Genomic DNA, 22,327 nt, shown 5'->3' with positions numbered 1-22,327 from the left:
CTATAGCCACTGTGAAAGTGGTTAGAGAAGACTAGCAATTACCATGTTTCCTATGTATCTTGTCTAGGCTAACTATCCCAGCTCCTATGATATCATATACTGTAGTTTTAATAGTTTTATTATTATTGTAGTTTTCCTCTAATTTCGTTTTATTTCTGTATGGCACCCACAAAAAATTTTAATTATTATCTTTCCAGTTTAGAGAAAAGCATAAACTGAAACCTCCATTTTTCTAGGTACTGTACTTCTATTAATTCACCCTTTGCACTGTTGTGTGGCAGTCACAACACACTGCTTACTCATATGGATTTTATTTTGGGTAAAAGCCTTAAGAGTGTTTTACACAGGATGTTCTTAAGCAACCTCTCTCTCAACCTGCACAGTACATTTGATTCTTTGAGTGTGCAAGTATAAATACATTTCCCCCACTGAACAAGAGAATTAAATAAAGCTGGATATAAGGACATTTAAGTGGATTATAGTTGGTTAAACAACTACACCAAAAAGAGACTTGTTATTTGACTGATGATTCTAGGAGAGAAATCTCCAATCATGTGCCCCAGGACTCTGTCCTGTTAAACATGTTTATTAACGACTGGAGTGAAGATGTGAAAATGAGGTGGGTCTGTCCAAATGGTAAATGACATGAGGCTGAGAATGAGAGGAAATATATTAGATAACAGAATTAATACCAAAAGTACCTCAAGGGACTAACTCAAGGAGATAAAATTCACCTGGATGTTCATTCGCCCATCCATTCATTCATTCTGCAACATTTATTGAACACCTGTTACATGCCAGGCACTACTGTAGGTGCTGGGGATACAATGAATAATACAGATAGGTCCCACCCACATGGGGCTACTCCAGTAGAGAACAGAGACCATAAACAAATCTCTATATATCATATGATGGAAACAAACCAGATTCGATAATAGATGTGGGGGATCTACTTCTGTGGTCAGAGAAGACAACTTTAAAGAGGGGACCTTTCAGTTGCAAACTAAGAGAAGAGAGGGAGCTGGCTATACAAAGATCTGAGGAAAGAGAATGTCAGGCAAAGGGAGCAGCAAGAACAAGGGCCCTGAGGCAGAAATTGCTCAGTGTATTCCAGGGCCAGAAAGGCCAGAAAGGCTGTGGCACAGTGGACAGGAGAGGGCCTCACAGAATGAGGTGGGAGAGGTAGGCAGAGGCCAGCTCTGAAGACCTTGTATGTTGTGGTGAAGAATTTGGCTTTTGTTTTTAAACATACAACAGGAAGCTATTAGAAATGATCCCTTTTTCTTATTATAGCAGATAGGCACCAATCTAGGGGCTTTTTGAATGTTATTTGATCATCACAGCAATCCAAAAATGTAGGTTATTGTTCTCCCCACTTAAGGAAACTAAGGCTTAGGTGCTCGAGTCACTTGGCTAGGAGCCCACAACTCGAGTCTGAGCAGGTAAGCAGTCCTGGTCTGCCCACCAGACTTCTGGCTCATCCTCCTCGGCCCTGGCCTCACAGGCCTGGAATGCCACCTCCTATTCTGGCACCACATCCTCCCAGCCCATTCATCTTGATCACTCTAAGATGAGTTCGGCTTAGGTGCCTGCCCCTATGCTCACCCTCTCATTGTTTTTTTCTCCAAGCTCTTGTCTGACCACTCGGCCCCATGAACCTGCTCCTCTGGACTGTTGACCTACTGACCACTGATGAAGCCACTCTGCCCACCTGACCCCCACCCTGTGCCTCTGCCCCAGATGCCCCCATCCCTTGCTGCTTATCAAATTCCTGTGCATCCCTCGAGGAGCCTCCTTGATCCTCTGTCACAGGCTTTGGTACAGAGAAAGGCTCTTCACATGCTCATTTCCCTCACGTTGTTTAGTTTTCCTGAGCTCCGGGCTTTTGAAGAGATATCAGCCCTAGATTGGGCGTGATAGTAGAACCAGACAGTCCAGAACAGAACAGTGCTAGCAGATGGCGCCATAAATCCACCTGGGAGCAGAACACTAACCCCTGGGAAGAGCTAAGGATCCCAGTCCTAAAGGGACCGGGCTACTAGCCCACCCTGGTCAGGATCTCAACAATAGGGCAAAGACCAAAGCCCAGTAATGACCACCTAGACACAGTATTCGCATTATTCTGGAGGGATTGATCAAATAGCCTCAAGAGTAGCAAGGGGAGGAATGGAGGAGCCTGGGAATCAGACAGGTTCTGACAATTAATATGCCAAAACAGCTGTTTAAGGAAAAATAATTTAAGACTACAAAGCTACAGTAATCAAGACAATATGGTACTAGCACAAAAACAGAAATATAGATCAATGGAACAGGATAGTACCCTCAAAATGTATTAGAAACCTAAATGTAAGATTGGACACTGTAAAAAAAACTCTTAGAGGAAAACATAGGAAGGACACTCTTTGACATAAATCACACCAAGATCTTTTTTGATCCACCTCCTACAGTAATGGAAATAAAAACAAAAATAAACAAATGGGACCTGATGAAACTTAAAAGCTTTTGCACAGCAAAGGAAACTATGAAGAAGACGAAAAGACAACCCTCAGAACGGGAGAAAATATTTGCCAATGAATCAACGGACAAAGGATTAATCTCCAAAATATATAAACAGCTCATACAGCTTAATATTAAAAAAACAAACAACCCAAACCAAAAATGGGCAGAAGACCTAAATAGACACTTCTCCAAAGAAGACATACAGATGGCCAAGAAACACATGAAAAGCTGCTCAACATCACTAATTATGAGAGAAATGCAAATAAAAACTACAGTGAGGTATCACCTCACACCAGTTAGAATGGGCATCATCAGAAAATCTACAAACAACAAATGCTGGAGAGGGTGTGCAGAAAAGGGAACCCTCTTGCACTGTTGGTGGGAATGTAAATTGATACAGCCACTATGGAGAACAGTATGGAGATTCCTTAAAAAACTAAAAACAGAATTACCGTATGACCCAGCAATCCCACTGCTGGGCATATACCCAGAGAAAACCATAATTCAAAAAGAGACATGCACCCTAATGTTCATTGTAGCACTATTTACAATAGCCAGGTCATGGAAGCAACCTAAATGCCCATCAACAGAGGAATGGATAAAGAAGATGTGGCACATATATACAATGGAATATTACTCAGCCATAAAAAGAAATGAAATGGGGTCATTTATAGAGACGTGGATGGATCTAGAGGCTGTCATACAGAGTGAAGTAAGTCAGAAAGAGAGAAACAAATATCGTATATTAACGCATATATGTGGAACCTAGAAAAATGGTACAGATGAACGAACCGGTTTGCAGGGCAGAAATAGAGACACAGATGTAGAGAACAAACGTATGGACACCAAGGGGGGAAAGTGGCGGTGGCAGTGGTGGTGGTGGTGTGATGAATTGGGAGATTGGGATTGACATGTATACACTAATATGTATTAAATGGATAGCTAATGAGAACCTGCTGTATAAAAAAATAAATAAAATAAAATTCAAAAAAAAAAAGAATCAATGAAATCAAAAGCCGATTCTTTGAAAAGATTGATAAAATGAATAAGCCTATAGCTAAGCTAAGAAAAAACGAGATAGGTACAATTACTAATGTTAGGAATAAAAGAGGGACATCACTACAGATTCCATGGAAATTAAAAAGGAATAAAGGAATTCTATGTTTTTGAAGATTCTATTGTTACATTCTCTAGCTCAGAGATTCTTTCCTCAGCCATGTCCAGTCTACCATCATGTCCAGAGCCCATCAAATACCTTCTTTATTTCTAAATAAAGAACATTTTTGATCTCTGGAAAAAAAGAAGAAGAAAAAATAATTTAAAACTGTATTAGCCATTAACTCAATGGGTAAAATCAAAAATAAGTAAAACGCAAATTAAACAAGTTATTTGTTCAGACAGTGAATAAAATAAACATGAATAAATGAGTAATGAATGAATAAATAAATAAGACATTTTCTAATCTGGGAGATATTATTTTCAGCTAGTTTGCTAACGATCTGCCAACAAAGTGAAATGCAAAAAAAAAGAGGTTCTGTACAACATTGTAAATCAACTATACTTAAGTAAAAAAATTTTTTTTTAAAGTTTCTGAAGAGGACCCTAAGGACTAAGGATTGTTAGGTGTCACTTTCATGCCAGCTCTTTTTGTAAACTTTATTAAAATAAGAATACTTAATCACTTAAGGAGGTAAAACTAATTGATGTAACATATGTTTCTAAATGGCAAAAGGTACATCATACGATCCCCAAGAATAGTGGAACATTCATTTCACAGTGGACATAAATAATAGAAGAATATAGTGCAATAAAGACCCCAGGACAGAGGTCACAAAATGCCACTTCAAATATACATTGACAAGGATTAAGCCAACATTTACATATTTCAAACTCTTCTAATAAAACAGGAAGACTTGGCACAGTGGGTTTGCTTTACCACCTTGTGCCAACCAGCCAGATCTGTGATGGTGTGTGTGTTAGCTATCCAGCTACCATGGCTGTGCAACTGCCCACACACCTGCCTTGGCTCCTGTGTAGGACCTGCCTGCCTTAGTGGTGTTTGTGTTGACACCCTAGTCCTCAAGGAATGGAATCCTAAGCCTCCAGACTAAACCAAAGACAGGGAAGTATCCCCCTCCAAGTGCATCTGGTTTTTACAATTGAGATTGTTTTTGAGGCCACATTTTCATTCTTACTTTTCCCTTCATTTGTGTTCCTTAAGATAAGAAAGGATGCTGAGATGCAAAACCTAGCCAAGAGATATTTGGCTGAACTTATCAAAGGAGAATGCTGGAATTCGATGGCTGTGAAAGGCCGAGCTCTTAAGGTAACAGATAGAACTTCAGGTACAACACCTTTGCCAATGAAAATTTTCATGGAAAGTCTCATGGCAGAAAATTTTAAAAAGAAAAAGTTTAAGAAAATCCATATATAGGAAAGCATTCGAAGCACATGTTGCCCCTTCTTGTACTGACTCCACCTCGATGTGTCATTTTCCCTTGTCTCGTTCTTTACTCTCTGCTCAGTCCCCATGTGCTTCTAAGCCAGCATCTCTTAAGCTTTGTTTCAGCACCTCTTTCCCTCTTTCCTCTACGACACCACCTGCATCCGGGTCTCAATATCTGTCTATTCCAAAAAGCCACTTCACTCACATTCCACACAGATTGAAAACTAGACATAATATTATTCACATTTCTTTTATTTTATATAAATTTATTTATTTTATTTATTTATTTTTGGTTGTGTTGGGTCTTTGTTGCTGTGCACAGGCTTTCTTTAGTTGCGGTGAGTGGGGGCTACTCTTCGTTGCGGTGCATGGCTTCTCATTGCAGTGGCTTCTCTTGTTGTGGAGCATGGGCTCTAGGCGCACGGGCTTCAGTAGTTGTGGCACTTGGGCTCAGCAGTGTGGCTCGCTGGCTCTAGAGCACAGGCTCGGTAGTTGTGGCGCACAGGCTTAGTTGCTCTGTGTATTATTCACATTTCTACCTGTACCTGCCTTCACATTTTCTTTTTTTTTTTAATATTCACAGTGAGATTTTTATGACCTTTTTTTAAAATTTATTTTTTTATTTTTGGCTGTGTTAGGTCTTCGCTGCTGTGCACGGACTTTCTCTAGCTGCAGTGAGGGGAGTCTACTCTTTGTTGCAGTGTGTGGGCTGCTCACTGTGGTGGCTTCTCTTGTTGTGGAGCACAGGCTCTAGGCACGAGGGCTCAGTAGTTGTGGCTCGCAGGCTCTAGAGCGCAGGCTCAGTAGTTGTGATGCACAGGCTTAGTTGCTCCGCGGCATGTGGGATCTTCCTGGACCAGGGCTCGAACCCATGTCCCCTGCATTTGCAGGTGTTCTTAACCACTGCACCACCAGGGAAACCCCTGCCTTCACATTTTCTAAAGGACTGTTTTTTGTGCCTTTTTATTGAGATTCCTCCCAACACAGTTTCCCTCTTTGTGTAGGGTGACCAAGAGTCCCAATTTATGCCTGTGGTCCTAGAGTAACTATTAACAGCACCTTTTTCACTTTCAAATATGCCCCCTGTTTAGATAATGAAGTATTGGTCACTCTCCATTTATGTGATTGAGTATTGCTCTAAAACAGGGTTTCTTGAGAATGGCACACTTGGGGCTGGATAATTCTTTGTTGTAGGGGCTGACCCAAGGATTGGAGGATTTTGCAACATCCCTGCCCTCTATCTACCAGGCCCCAGCAGACTCCACCACCCCAATCAGTGACAATCAAAAATGTCTCCAGACATTGCCAAATGTCCCTGGGAGGCTGGAGAGGATGGGGACAGTGGCCAGCAAAATCACTTCTGGTTGAGAAGCACTGCTCTAGAAATAAATCTTTCACAAAAGCACAGTATTTTTTATACAAAGTTTACACCAATACTGAAGGCATACATTGTTTTATTTTATTTCTTTTTTTTAAATTGAAGTAGAGTTGTTTTACAATGTTGTGACAATCTCTGCTGTACAGCAAGGTGACTCAGTTATACACATATAGACATTCTTTTTTTATTTTCTTTTCCATCATGGTTTATCACAGGATATTGAGTATTGTTCCCGGTGCTATACATTAGGACCTTGTTGTTTATCCATTCTAAATGTAATAGTTTGCATCTATCAACCCCAAACTCCCAGTCCATCCCTCTCCCTCCCTCCTTCCTCTTGGCAACCACAAGTCTGTTCTCTATGTCTATGACTCTGCTTCTATTTTGTAGATAAGTTCATTTGTGCCATATTTTAGATTCCACATATAAGTGGTGTCATATGGTATTTGTCTTTCTCCTTCTGACTTACTTCACTTAGTGTGATAATCTCTACATTGTTTTATTTTAAAGAAAGCTTCCATGGGCCATTTCACTCATGCATGATAACCTATGGATTAATTTTGATGAGAGAAAACATGCCCCACTCTGCCCCGGATACACACAATTGTTCTAAAAATGGATTTATTTCATTTTGCTCTTTTTTTCCCAAGTGCTTTCACATCCCATGTGTGGTTGAGAACTTCCCAATGAAAGAACGCACAGATGAAGAGTTGAAAGAATTGAAGAGAGTTGTGCAGCAAAAAAAGATTGAAGCAGAGTGTCTTAAAGTACAATTTTAAATATATATGTGTTTATATAAGTGACATGTTTTGTTTCAAGATTTCCTTCATACAGATTTGAGTTGGAATACTACTTAAAATACGTTTAGATATTGTTTGTGTTTATATTTATATTCCTTGTTTATGTGTAGGAATATATTCTAATGAATATAGGAGCCTATATCCATGTAAGGAGCCTATATCCTAACAACATTGGCTATCCCTCAAATATGATGATATACTTTTAAAATTGAGATTTGGGATTTTGTTCTTGTCCCAGTCAGAAGTTCTTCATCCACATATACTCTTTTTACCACCTCTTATCACTGGGGATTGTGTTTTAAGATAGTTGGCCAAGGATGAAGTAGAATCTGTTTTGGTGGGATTTATGGTTTTCCTAAAGCAATCCTAGCTTTTTTTCCCCATCAATCTCTGTCAAACCACTTAAAAACACTGCCCAATTGGTGTAGTTTCATTTTGGCCAGAACTTTGCGTCCATTCTTTTTCTAAAACTAAAATGAAGGCATGCTTAATTCTTTTTACATACACATACCAGTCCTATGTGAATAAGTTCCTTTGTAAAATAGGAAGAGAAAGTATATTTTTTAATGCTTAAGTACCAAGAAAGACTCAAAATATTTATAAGCAGCTGTCATCCTGACAGAAAAATATGAATATTACACACTATCAAGAAGAATTTTTACTCTTATGATTTATCTACAGTCTATCAATTTCTGAGGCTTTCTCTTCAGCAGGTTCAAGACATCACTTTAAATTCAGTTGTTGGCAAGACAATTAACATCTTAAAATGATTGTTGAAATAATTAAGTTGTCCCAAAATTGCCCTTTAGAGAATTCTTCTAATTGCATAACTTTCATTTCATCTTTTTCTATATTTAGCTACAGAAGGAAATTGTAGAGGTTCAGTCTGCAATTACCTTGGTTAAAAAGCATCATGAAGAGGAGGATGAAGAAGAGGAAGAAGATGGGACAGCAAAAGATACCAACTTGCCCAATTACCTGCTTGGTAGTCTGAGTACCGATTTTAGGGTGCATACCTCTTTGTTGTCAAGCCAACTGGAACTTCATTCCAGAGAGGAGAAAATCAACCAAATTATATTACTGAAAGTGGGTGAATTTTTTCTTTACCCTTGTAAATCTCTAAAACTTTCCATGAGGTGTCTTGCAAAGGCTCAAACTGAAATCTAATGCCAATCAAATGATGTCTTTAAAGTACACAGAGAAATATCCACATGGCTAGCATCCATGTTCTTTAAACAGAGCTCGTGGACAAGAGTTGTTTTCATCCATTTGGAGTGGGTTCTGTGATACCAGGTTTTCTAAAGAGCACCCTCCACTGGCTAACACCACAAACCATTTTTCTACTTAGATCTTCGGGAAACTCAAAGATAAAAGAAATCCTTGAATGCCACCTTCTAGGTAACCCAGATATCAATTAGGACCTCCTTGTAAGATCAAGATGTGAATGCTTATCTATCTCCTTAATCTAGGAAAATACAATTTCCTCTGTAAGATTTCTGTAAGTGCTGGGGCTCAGGGATAAGGTATGGTGTCCTTCAGGCTCTAAGCTCCTACTCCTTGCTTTCCACCAAACAAGTCAGTTTCAGAACGCACCTGTACATGCCTACTGAAGGTTTTTGAAAACTCAGTAACTGAGATTGCACCAATGCAGATGGTTTGAAATTTAATGTTTGGCCATTCGTACTCCTGAAGGTCCTTCAGCCATGTCTGCAATTTGAGTTCTAGCTTCCTGCTGTGTTACTCTGCTCTCCCTTCCTATCTTTTTCTCTTCTTTGTCTCCTCCAATACCTAAAATTCGTGTTCATTTATACTGAGAACTGTTGAGTTATCCCTTTTGTTGCTTAGCTTCTGCTGACCTATGCCCTCAGTGTCTCACCTTCCTGCTGCTTTATTAAGGTGTTTTCCTACAAGAAAGTAATCTCAGCCTGAGAGAAATTCTGGTGCCAGCCGTTAAGATCATTTTCTACCCTGCTTTAATGGTTTCATCTTCAGTAGGATAGATATATAGACTGAAGTCTGATGGTAAAGTCAGACTTTTAGTTTGACCCGTCATTCTTCTCATCAGCAGAGCTAGGGGCAATCCAGTTGGACCCACATCCACCTTAGTAACTGGCTGATCCAACTGGACAGCTTGGATTCCCTTTCTACCTGAAAATGACCTGTCCATACAGAGGAAGAATATTGTGTGTAGTTGTTCTTCTCTGGAAGATTCTCCAGATCTCTATAGGCCATCTTTTCCTCACCTCCTCTCCCCAAACCTGGTTCCAAAGAAAAGATATTTCCCAACTTTAATACCGAATATTGCTTTTTAAATATTTTTATGATGGATTTTTTTAAGAACATACACAAAAGTAGAGAGAATAGCCCAAAGAGCCTCCAAGTAGTCATTACCCACTTATCAATATACCTGCACACTGAGTTACCTCATACATTTCTGGAAGTACGTTGTAGTATAACAGTTATGATGTTGCTTAACCTTACCCATGGTGGGATGCCACTATAGATTACTGAACCAAGAAGTGACTTAATATAAACAGTATTTGAGAAAGATTACTTTGCTTATAATTTGTAAAGTGATTTTGGAGGGGAAGTAAAGCTGTGGGACCATGTTGCCAGTAAGGGTATAATACATGGTGTGTTTATAATAACATATTGATATTTTAGGATATTATTTACAAGGTAAAAACTGCTTTCAATAATGAGTTTGATGTGGCATATAAACAAAAAGAGATTGAAATTGCACGTGTGAAGGAAAAAAATGTAAGAATTCAAGAAATCGTTTTGGATCTGGAGTTGGAAGAATCAGTCTGGCAACCAGAATTTGAGGACTGTGAGAAGCCAGAGAGAACCCTTATTGTGGAAAGTACTGAGGTACGATTATCCGTACATCATCTCTTCCCTTCTTTCTCATGACAGTTTCCAGGCTCTTATTTATTCTTCTTGTTTTTGCTACCAGAAGCAACCGTATAAGGTAGCATTCTTGGTTATAAGTAACAAAAACAGTTAACATAGCCCCAGCAATAATGAGGATTTCTTCTATGAATGCCATAGAGTCCAGAGAAGATTTGGACACCAAGAAGCAGGAACCACACACTGGAACCTAGTGGAGAGTCCAGAAGTACTCTTTCTTCATCTCTTGACTCACTTCTCTCTGCATTTCAGCTGTCTCTAGCAGTTTCTATGTTATATCGCCTATGCTCAAGAGAGCAACTTGTCCAAACTATAATCTCTTAGTCCTAGTTCTGGATTCACCTGGGAAGGGGCTTCTTGGTCCAGCTTGGGTCCAGCACCTGTACCCATGGAGGTTGGGTCACATAATGGGAATGAGGCTGATGGAGCTCCAGTAATTATCTAGCCATTAGAGTAGTATGGGTCCCAGAGAAAGGGACTCACTGGACAGCCTTCTTAAAAGGTGCAGTTACAAATAAATGCTTAAAGAAAACAATTCAAATATAATCATATTTCATTTATAAAAAGTAACTCAAAGAGAATACCCTTGCTCACATGAAACCATCTTGATTACTTTGGGGCAAAAGATAATAGTGTTGCTTAGAAGTAATAACAAACACTTATACAGTACCTGTTAACAGTAACTATCTATTTTTCTAACTCTCTCATTTTGGACCTCATCTTCATTCCAAGATAGGAAATTGGTTGCAAAATCTGGATAGTCCCTCTATCTCCTTAATCCCTTCTAACCTCCTCCTGGTGTGTGGAAAGGAGGTATGGCTTGAATTTTGTAAGAATAACAGCAGGAAACCACATTTTCTCTTTCAGATTATAGCCCAGAGACATATTAATCCATGGCAAAAAGCCAAAACAGAATTGCTTGTGACCCGTGAAATGGAGCGAGTGCTTCTGTCACAGGTATGCAGTTTTTTTTCAAATGGTACCTAAGACCCTTTTCCTTTTAGGGATATTTGTTCCTAATTTGGTTGAATAGTCTTGTACTCCACCATAGAAACACATCAAGGCATTTGTTGTGGTCAGAAGTCACTGGAATCTCAGTGGCCTCTTCTTCTCCCCTCCATGCATGCCACTGCCCACCCTCCCCAATCCTAAATGCAGTCATTCTAACATTGGGGACAGGGGGGCTGTCTCCAGTGCCACTGGAGTGTCAGATCTCTGTCTCAGTGACCCTCTCTGACCTTGGCTTTTTCCCAAGGGCCCCAACACAAGACGCCGAGCCCTCATGGACATGATGGGAGGAGTTCTGGAAGTCAAGAAAGAAGACATTTTGAGAATGGTGAGATTCCTGGTCATCCTTGTGGAAGGTGGAATGGGATGGAAAGAGCTACTTAAATGTGACCATTTTTTCCCATGTGAACCTGAGTTGTAGAAATTCTACAGCGACAAATATACCACCCCCCAGTACCTTATAAACTTACCACATCAGGCAAAGAAGAGGAAGTTTGAAACACCAGGCTTGCCTTCCAATCTGATGAAAAGCAAACAAATGAACAACAACAAAAAAACAACCACAGTTGTTTGGGTCTCTACAGAAAGCAGGGATAATACTGCACCTCTAATTCTCCAGATACACCAAGAAACATTCCCTTTGATACCTGACATAGGTATCCCTGGAGCTCAGGCGTAGTTCTAGCTATGAAGATATCAACTCACACTTCTGAACTTGTCACCCAAGAGTCAGGGTACATCCCAAAATGCTTGCCCTCGCTTAAGTGACAGAAAAACCATTGTAACATTTTTTCATATCCTTTGGTCAAAGTGTTAGGTCATTGCCTTGCCAATGTGAAGAACTATACCCTTTTAAAGGGCTCTTTTTTTTTAACTGCAACAATAACTCTGAGTTTTACTGTATTGCTATACTTATGTTTAACCTAGAATATATTCTTTCCTTTATCTCTTCAGGTGATTCCTCCACCTGCTTTCATGTCAAAACCTGATGCTTTGTGGTCTGAAGAGGAAAGGAAACAATTCAAAGAGTATGAGAAAAAAGTCAAGGAATTAAATGAAGAAAGAGATAAGTATAGAAAGGTCAGAAGAGCAAAGAATATAACCTACCTTATCAAGGGTTTTGTTTCAGTATCTTTTCAAATGAAGTGCTCTTTATTTTCTCAGTGTCTTTAGTAGCCTAGGGATGGTGTTTTGGCTTAAATTCTCAAGAGAATTTGAAGAAGCGAGAGGAGATAAATTTAAAGGCTTAGTACAATTTAAAACGAAAAGAACATATAGCAATTTTTTAAAGTTCTTATTGATTTCAAATTTCACATCATTACAGTTCATTTGGTCCTTCCTTCATTCTTCAAATATCTAATGAACACCTATGGTAGTATGTTCAAGGCACTGCAAGATATTGCTCTCTATTGTCTACATCAATTTGAGTTGTATACTGTTGCTTGACTTGCTCTCAATTTCAAGGAAAAGACTTGAGAGGAAAATGACACAGTCAATAAAGTTCTAATTTGAGATTTTTGCAATGCAGGTCTCCCACTTTTATCCTTCCATCACAAAGAAACATTCCCACATTAAAAGTGCTTACAATTATAATAGAGATGTAAAAGGTGATGGTATACAACCAAGTAAATGATATTTATTCTTCCGTGAAGAAAGTAAAATCATACCATCATTTGAGGCAAGGCAGTTTGTCAGCTTTATGGTGAACAATTCCTTTGAACGTATTGTTAACTTGTCCCTGTTTTTATTCACTGCAGTCCTCTAACAATGTCTTTGTGTATTGTCCAAAATGAGTGGTTTTGAATGCAGTAAAGATTTCAAGAAGTTACAGAGTATAGATGCCTAAAGTGGTGCCATTTACCCCACAGTCTTGCACTGTAAAATAGTCTGCTGCCTACACCTTCACCCCCTGCTCCTTGGCCATGCTCACCTGGTAAAACCTCAGCCTTGATTAAACCAGGACTCAACCTTCTCTGCACCTGCACCATGCAGTGGGTAAAGGAAAAATACTGACTGGTTTCAGTCTAATGACCTTAATCTTTATTGGGTCCCTAAAGCTGCTCAACAATGCTATTACCCCTAGCTTTCAATTTCCCCCTAGCTTAATCCACATCACCTGGGGGATCTTTTTTAAAATACAAATTCAGAGTCCGTCATTCTGAGGACATAGAGGGACCCTGAGATTCTGCATTTCTAACAAGTAACCACATGGTGCAGCTTCTGCTGGTGGGTGGACTACAAGATCCTAGCAAGATCCTAGAGGGCTACTTCATGTGTTCTCCCCTATCCTCAAACCTCCAACACCTGACTGTCAACTTACTCTCACCTTATTTTCTTTTTCACTGGGAGAGGAGAAGCAACTAAAAGAGATTTTCCTTACGCCTCTCCCGCCACATCTACCACCTACCTGCATTGCATCCAGAGATCCTCCCTGCCTTTCTGTTCCTTATGGGTGAAATGGCCTTGCAGCTGCCCAAGCCTGGTCTTCCACTCGTGCACTAGGTCCCATCCCATCTTACCTGTTCAGTGCTGTTACTCCAGCAATTTGCCCCTTTTCCCTGCATCGTCAGTTTTCCCTCTCTACTGGATTTTTCCATAGACACATGCTATACACATTGTATACATCTCTCATCTTATAAAAAAGAAAAAAGGACTCCCTTGAATGGGATTCTGGAGTTCTTTCTATTATTCTTGTGACTTTGGGGTTAGTCTGAATTTATTTCAAAATAAAAAGTTAAAAGAAAAGAAAAAACACTCCCTTGACTCCACTTTCTTCTCAATCCACTGCTCAATGTCCCCTCAAAAAACTGATGTTCACTGTCTCTAATTCCCCTCTTTTAAAAGAATCTTTTTTTAAAAAAACTTATGTTATGGAAAATGTCAAACATATATAATGACCCCGTTATGCAGCTTCAACAATTATTGACTAATGCAAATCTTATCTCATTTTATACCTCTACCTACTTCCCTGACACTGAATTATTTTTTCACTCATTTGTAAAAAAATTTTTTTTTAATTTATATTTTGGCTGCGTTGGGTCTTCATTGCTGCACGCCAACTGTGCTTTCTCTAGTTGCAGCAAGCGGGGGCTACTCTTCATTGCGGTGCGCATGGGCTTCTCATTGCGGTGGCTTCTCTTGTTGCGGAGCACGGGCTCTAGGCGTGGGAACTTCAGTAGTTGCAGCATGCGGGCTCAGTAGTTGCGGTGCATGGGCTCAGTAGTTGTGGTGGCCAGGCTTAGTTGCTCCATGGCATGTGGGATATTCCTGGACCAGGGATCGAACCCGCGTCCCCCACACTGGAAGGTGGATTCTTAACCGCTGGACTACCAGAGAAGTCCCGGGAATGGGAGCAAATCTTAATGTGATGGATTCTGCATTGTATATTCATCCTTCCTGCTTGGTCTCCCATCTCTCACCTCCCCTGCTTCTCGTTTTTCAGCATCTGATACAGACATTTTAGACAAAATTAGATTCCCCCAGGAATGTTTGATGGAAAAACTTGTGTTTTTAACCAATACTCTTTGAGTTCCCACTATGTGCACTATGTTAGATCTAAGGGACACATGGTGAATAGAAAGACACAGCCCTCAACCCTCAGTGTTCACTATCTGGTGGTGAAGGGGGTTATATATTAACTGGACATTCACAAAATAATTACTTAACTACAGTGTGATAAATTAGGAAGGACAAGTTCACATGCCATCTATAACAGTAAACACAGAGGCACTGACTTAGATCAGGGTGTTCACCTGGTCCCCTTTACAGGCTGGCCTGCCCATCCCTTTGCTGCTGTGAGTGCTGCAGCTAAAGGCTTATACCCAAGGCCACTGGAGTCTTGTCCCTGGCTGACCAAGGGGGCATTATTGTCCAGAGACACTGCAAGGTTATACCACTGCTCCCACCCAGAACAGCCAGCAATTGACTGATGAGATGGGGGTATGAAAGTCCAGCCCTCTTGGCTCAAATTGGGACAGGTCAGCAGAGCCTCTCTATTACCCTTATACCCCTGAGAATCAGGCCAGGGCTGGGCCACCTGAGAGCACATCATAGCTCAGCTCCTGCCCCTTCCTACCTATTTCCCTCACCCCCGTATAGGTGTCAAAAGAGCACTCCCTCCAGAAAGCATGTGCACCGGAATCCTGTACCAGACTTTGCTGCTAAGACTCAAGATAGTGCCCAAGACAGGACCCAAGAAAGGCTTCCTTGAGAAAGTGGCATTTGTTCTCACATTAGAAGAATGAGAAAGAATGAACAGGTTGAAGAGTGAGGAAAGGACAGCAGGCAGATGGAAAAGCATGGAGAAGGGCCTGCAGTGAGGAGAGTGTGGGGCATCTGAAGAACAGTTTTAGCAAAAGGCCGTTTTGATATCATAAAAAGTTCCCTTCAGGGCCTCCCTGGTGGCGCAGTGGTTGAGAGTCCACCTGCCGATGCAGGGGATATGGGTTCGTGCCCCGGTCCGGGAGGATCCCATATGCTGCGGAGCGGCTGGGCCCGTGAGCCATGGCCGCTGAGCCTGCGCATCCTGAGCCTGTGCTCCGCAACGGGAGAGGCCACAACAGTGAGAGGCCCGCGTACTGCAAAAAAAAAAAAAAAAAGTTCCCTTCAGACCAGAGAGCTTCAAAGGCCTGAAAACTCAGTGTTTTAAAGAAGGGTACATAGGGGACCCTTGGACAATCTGGCCTCAGGAGGCTGAGTCTTTGGCCATTTGCCATATAATGATGCTGCCATTATCCAGAAACACCTGAACTTGATAAACAACTACTAGGAGGCCACAATTCATAGGATTTTTCCATTCCTATGAGATAGTGTCATAAATTATTATAAGCAAATTGGCCCAGAGCTGTATTTGTTTTATTTTTAATATTTCCTCATTGCTTAATTAGCCTAATTTAGGCGGTGTTTCTCCTTGTATCATATATGTCTATACATTTTGCTAAACTTCTCTCTCCATAATCTTCCCAGAGTTAGTCTCTTCCTTTATTAAACCAGCATAGAGAAAACTTGGTTTTTTAAAATAAATTTAAAATAATAACGACATTCTACCATCATAGTAATAGTTGATTCAGTTGAGAATTATCAATGGATGCTAAAAGTTTGTTGAGAAACAAGATTTTCTACATAGTCTCCAAGTATTTTCCCACAAATCAATTACAAATGGAAAAGCGGGAATGGTACAATAGAGAAACTAGCAGACGCTACCTAACCCAGTGATCACAGTTAACATCAGCCAAAGTGAAATGAAGCAGCATTGTGTCTCCTGAAGTGGTGCACTGGGAAGGATACAACATGATTTGTGGAGCATTCCTGCTAGAAATGTACATGCTGGTCTAAGCATAGGAAACGCCAGACAGACCTAACCTGAGTGGCAGACCCCAAAATAATTAGCCTGTATTCAAGTGTCTGCAGCTTATTCTGAAATGGTTGAGAGAGAGAGACAGACAGAGAGAGACAGAGAGAGAGAGAGAGAGAGAGGAAGGGGGGAGATTTAGCAAGCGATAAAGGAAATGGGGTAGAATATTAACCATTGATTAATTTGGTTAAAAGCATATGAGAATTCTTTGTCCTATTCTTGCATCTTTTCTGTAAATTTGAAGTTATATCAAAATTTAAAAGTTACCAAAAATTTCTTAAGGTAAAAATAGTTTGTAACACTATGTCTAGGATTGATCTGCAGATGTCATTCTCTTTAAAAATGTAAATTTATATCTTTCTACTTACCTACTGTGTGCTTAGTGCTAAGTCTTGTTGGAATTTTAAAGAAGGAGGTGGTACTTTTTCCTTCTGACGTAGAATTATTTAGAGGGAGAAAACATACAGAAAGCAAGAGAGAGTATAAATAACGTAAATATGTATATATACAGTTCACCCCTAAATGACTCAGGCTTAGGGGCCCTGACCCTCCTCACAGTCCAAAATCCGAGTGTAATTTTACTGTTGGCCCTCCACATCTGTGGATTCAACCATCTGTGGATGGTGTAGTACTGTGATACATATTTGTTGAAAAAAAAATCTGCGTATAAATGGACACACACAGTTCAAACCCATGTTATTCAACGACCAACTGTATTCATAACTTAAAAAAACAAACCAAGATTTCTTAGGGCCAGTGTGTGCCTGGAAATTTCTGTCCTGTAGAGAGAGTCAGAATTTTCTGGAAAACTTTGCTGTAATTTGTTTTACTAGACCTCTGTCTGCTTGCATCATTAGCCCTGATCAGTGATTTTAACTTTTTTTTTCCAGTGTAATCTTTTTTAAGCAAAAATCTCAGATTCACAATATAACAGACCCAGCAGAAACATCTCTGGTTAAAGGGGGAGCCCAGAGTACCTCAGGAGGCCTGCCCTCCACCTGCCCCTTTGTTTTAGCAAAATGCAAACAACCACTTCCTAGGTTGTTTACATCAAACAACCACTTTGATGTTCCTAAATGTTAACTTTGCTGTTGATTTCCTTTTAGTCATTAGAAACAGAAATGAAGAAACTTCAAAACTCTATTCAAGAAAGCACACAGAATTTTGATGAACATTTGAAAAGACTCTTTGAAAGGAGAGTGAGGGCGGAGATGGTTGTCAGCCAGGTAAATAAAAGCTTTACTTATTTGACTTGTTCTTTTAAGGAGCCTCCAAGGCCTCTCATTGCTCTTAGGACAAAGACCAACACCCTGTCTGGCATCCAGGTCCTGCACTCGCTGGCCATGACTCCTGCTCCAGCCTCATCTGTGCCCACCCCCCTCACTTGCCATGCTCAGTTCTCTGCCTCCTGTTCACATCTCCTTCCTCCCAACGCGGCAGTAAGACTCTGCCCACTTCTCTGCTTCCTGGGCTACATCTACTCATCTGTCAGCCTCCAGACTAGGTTAGATCTTCTTGTTATATACTCTGTTCTTTTACTTCCTATCACTTATTACAACTGAATTTTAATTTATTGTGAATCACTTTTTAATGCTCCCAAGACTATAAGCTCCATGAGGGTAGGGACTGAGTCTGTCTTGTTCATTTTTGTATTTCCAGCAACTAGCAAAGGGCTGGGTTCATCCTGTATGTTGATTGAATGAATAATGTACATGCCCCAAAAGATCAGATGAAAAATCTGACTTAATTTGATTCAGCAGTAAGAATATAAATGAAGCATACAATAACTTAGAAGCAAGAAGACCAAGAATGAAGGCTTTAAATTCTGAGGGAAAATTATTCCTAACATTAGATTCTATACCTGACCAAACTATCAACTGAATGTGAAAGGAGAATAATATTTTGAGAAATGCAAGGTCTCAAAAATTTATATGCACCCATTCTCTGGAAGCTAATGGAAGACGTATCTCACCAAAGCAAAGGGGTCAACCAAAAAAGATGGGAGAGGTTAAGGAACCTCCAGGAGGATGTCTGTATTGTCAGGGTCCTAATAGGAATGGTACCCTGAAAGGGTTACATTTAAGAGAGGTAATGCAGGGACTCTTCACTGAGGTATGGGCAGGGTTAAGAGAAACAGTAAAGAATGGTGAAACAGCCAGAGACTAGAAACGATGGGAAGCCAGTGTCTTCCCTAGAGTTAAAGAGGCAAGGGAAGGGCACTATTACCAGGACCCAGCAAGACCCATAGCCATGGGAGAGGGGCTGTGCCTCAGTTATCATGGCCACAGATAGAAGAACATAATCACTGGCCCAGCAGGGAGGGGATGTATGCATATGGTAGTTGGGTGGGGGGAGATTGGGAATGAATGCTCCAGCATTAGTCTTAAGAGTGCGTTAGTCATAATGGCCAAAAAGTAGAAATAATCCAAATGTTCAACAACTATGAATGGATAAATAAAATGTGGTTTATCCCTATAATGGCATATTATTCAGCTACAAAAAGAATGTAATAATGCATTCTACAATATGGATGAACCTTGAAAACATGCTAAGTGAAAGAAGCCAGACACTCTAGGCCACATATTGAATGATTCCATATATATGAAATGTCCAGAATAGGCAAATCCATAGAGACAGAAAGTTAATTAGTGGTTGCTTTGGGTGGAGGCGCGAAGGCCTCTGGGAGGTGTGGGGAGAAATGGGAAATGGCTGCTAACGGGTTTCTTTTGGAAGTGATGAAATATTCTAAAATTGTGGTGATGGTTGCACAACTGGGAATCTGATTTTTAAAAACCATTGAATTATAGACTTTAAAGGAATGAATTGTATGGATTGTGAAATATATCTTAATAAAGCTGTTATTTTAAAAAGATATACTTAGAACATCTTTTCATACAAGACAATGAGGAAACTATCAAAGACTACTAAGTAACATCAAAAGGACTCAGGAGTCAACTTTAAAAGCTCCCCTAAATGGGACAATTTAAGATTCAACAATAATAATAATTGCAATTAACTGAAACCTATCAAATTTGTTAGATTAATGAATGTGTGATATTTTAAAAATAAAAATGCCATCAAAGGATAACAAATTTATTATCTAAAAACTAATAAAGAGAAAGTGTCAAGTATTTACTGTTTTCCTGTATGAACTACACTGCTAGGTAACCAAATAGATAGGGAGAAGCATCCCTTTGTAAGAGGATTTCAATCAGTAAGTGAAAAAGGAATGATAGAAATATAAAATCACCATTTTGCAGCTCCCAGTGGATTAATGGACCCAGGCATTGAGATCTACAGCTGCTAACATCTCAAAAAGAAAGACAATTTGATACTACCTGTTTCCTGATCCAAAAGTACAATATCCTTTATGATCTTCATAAAAGGATCAAACATAGGTCTGATCTGTCCTCTGATTTAGCTGCCAATTTTCAGGAAATACATGGGATAAAGGACTCTGAAAAACTTGCCATAAGTATGCAGTTAGCAAAACCCAGACTAGGTGAAACTACAGATAACTGCAAATAAATGTGAGAAAAAGAAAGGGCTGAAAGGGAACCTGTGGATTATAAGACACTTTTAAAATGTGACAGTTTTTTTCACCAGCATGTTATACAGTAGTGCCTAGAGATACATATTTGGGTAATAATACTGCAAAGAAACATAAAGAGGTGATTACTATAAAAGTCAGGACAATGGTTATCATCGGGGTTGAGATTAGAATGGGGACACATGGAAAGGGCTCTGGTAAAGTGGTAAAGTTCTAGTTCTTGAGTGGTGATTACAAGGGTGTTTTGCCTTTATAATAACTCATTCAACTATACATTTGTTTTACGTATTTTCCTATGTATGTGTTTTATCTTACAATGAAAATTGAAAAAGGTAAAAACAACTGAGCAGTTATTGCAAGTTTATATTCCCTTCTTCTTAATAAGAATTTCTCTTACTTGTATGTCATAAACTTGCTTGATGAGTGCCAAGTCTGTGACCCTCAATAGGAAATCCTTTCAAAGGTAGGCATATTGATCATTTTCCCCCTTTTTTATATTTCTATAGGAGGAATTGAAAATAAACAACCTTGTGTTTTCCCTACTGTTGGATGAAGAAATAAGCTCCAGAGAAGCCTTCCTGCAGAACTACCTCGCAAGGAAGCAGGAGGAGAAAGTAAGTATAGTGTCTGATACCTGAGTACAAGCATCTTCTGACAAAGGGGATCCCTCTTAACAAGAGCTCACATGCCTAGCCCCTTCCTTCCTTCTACATTCCTACTCAACTGTGTGCGTTCCTTGGCTCCCTGTCTGGGACTTTGCCCCAGGGTCAGATGAAAGTGCCCACTCCAATCCGTTCAAAAAGTTATGTGATTCTGCGTCTGCAATCATTTAGTCAAACGAACTATGTAACTTTCATATGACATATGATTTATAAAATGAGGCCATGTGGCTTCGTGGTTGAAGGGGCCCACTTTTTTCTTTTCTTTTTTTTTGTGGTACGTGGGCCTCTCACTGTTGTGGCCTCTCCTGTTGCAGAGCGCCGGCTCCGGATGCACAGGCTCAGTGGCCGTGGCTCACGGGCCCAGCCACTCCGCAGCATGTGAGATCTTCCCAGACCAGGTCACGAACCCGTGTCCCCTGCATTGGCAGGTGGACTCTCAACCACTGCGCCACCAGGGAAGCCCCAAAGGGGCCCACTTTTAACCACTGACTAGCTATGGGACCTTGGACAAGACACATAACCTTTAAAGCTATTTTCAAGCTCTTCTCTAGGGAATATTGTTCTCTCTGGACCATTTGGCACCCTAAGTTTCACTAAATATATAAGTAATGGGTTAGCTTATAGAATGAAAAGCTGTCATATTTTGAAAAACTCAAATAGGAGCATGAATAGATATGTTTCATTAAAGAGACAATGAATACAAAATACATGTCACATAATAATTTTCAAAAGATGTCAGCTTTTATTAGTATTAATAAATGACATTTATGAATGATATAAAGTATCAAATGACATATGTAATTATTGTTGCCAACAGTCTGTTAAAGAGCATATGCAAAGCACCTTCTAAATACAACCCTACTCATAACAACCCTGCAGAGTATGGGATTTCTTTTGTAGATGAGGAGTCCATCTCAGAGAGACTGGTAACAGGCTAAGTCACTCACTAGTGTGTAACATACCAGAAATTGGAACTGTAGTTATAAATAAAGACCCTCCAAATGAGAATAAGCAGACTATTTATTCAGAGCTTGGTATAGTAAGGGAATTAGCCACCATCACTTGTGTTTGGCAGACACTCGAAGGCAGGCAGGGGATGAGAAGGCTTTATAATGAATAGAAGAGAGGGCTTCGGCTACTCCCTGATTTGAAGTAGTTGGCATGGAGAAGCCTGGAGCAAGTTAATTAGAAGCTTGGCAACCTATGTGCTTGGTTTAGGAAGCAGCTTTGGCTTTCTCTGGTTGGTCCTAAGTTGAAAATGGTGGCAAAAATTAGGAAAGCTGAAAGTTATTGACCAAGTCCTGGCAGTTTAGGGCCAATCGCTGCAGAGGCTGTGGTTTCACTTCCTGGCTGGTTGTAGGTTATGGGTCAGGGCTCTAACTTTATGTACGGTCTGGCCGTTGCCCATTTATATATTCAGTCTCTCAGAACCAAGGTCCATGCAACTCCCAAGCCTGTGCAATTTCATCATCCATACTGCCCTGCCAAGAGTGTAGTGTGCTCCCTAGTCACTTACACACTCACATACAGAGCTGGCTACCCTTCGAAACAGGTGAGTGGATGTTTGTCCTTTCAGTCTCCAGTCAGTTTACTTTCTTCTGTGAACGTTATCTGTAATTGATACTTCACTTCACATTTATCTTGTACTAGGGAATTCCTTGTTCTTTTCAGTATCCCCAATATTTTTGTTTATCCTGAAAAATCTCCAGTTCCAATCTTCT

At 40.1% G+C, this 22,327-nt stretch overlaps 1 protein-coding gene across 4 annotated transcripts in view; it reads left to right on the top strand.

Annotated features, from left to right (window-relative positions):
- Positions 1-22,327, top strand: part of CFAP43 (cilia and flagella associated protein 43) — a 104,501-nt gene that overhangs the window by 67,968 nt on the left and 14,206 nt on the right. For all 4 annotated transcript variants that reach the window (XM_082631708.1, XM_082631707.1, XM_082631709.1 and 1 more), the window contains 9 exons: positions 4,721-4,825; positions 6,974-7,090; positions 7,982-8,209; positions 9,788-9,994; positions 10,901-10,990; positions 11,289-11,369; positions 11,996-12,121; positions 17,501-17,620; positions 20,451-20,558. In XM_082631708.1, coding sequence (XP_082487834.1) covers positions 4,721-4,825; positions 6,974-7,090; positions 7,982-8,209; positions 9,788-9,994; positions 10,901-10,990; positions 11,289-11,369; positions 11,996-12,121; positions 17,501-17,620; positions 20,451-20,558 — 1,182 coding nt within the window. The remainder of the gene's footprint in view (positions 1-4,720; positions 4,826-6,973; positions 7,091-7,981; positions 8,210-9,787; positions 9,995-10,900; positions 10,991-11,288; positions 11,370-11,995; positions 12,122-17,500; positions 17,621-20,450; positions 20,559-22,327) is intronic.

This window comes from Mesoplodon mirus (assembly GCF_964341445.2).
Source record: "Mesoplodon mirus genome assembly, chromosome: 2".
Classification (NCBI taxonomy): Eukaryota; Metazoa; Chordata; class Mammalia; order Artiodactyla; family Ziphiidae; genus Mesoplodon; species Mesoplodon mirus.
Note: the sequence above shows the minus strand (reverse complement) of the source record. Positions and strands in the feature narration are given on the sequence as shown.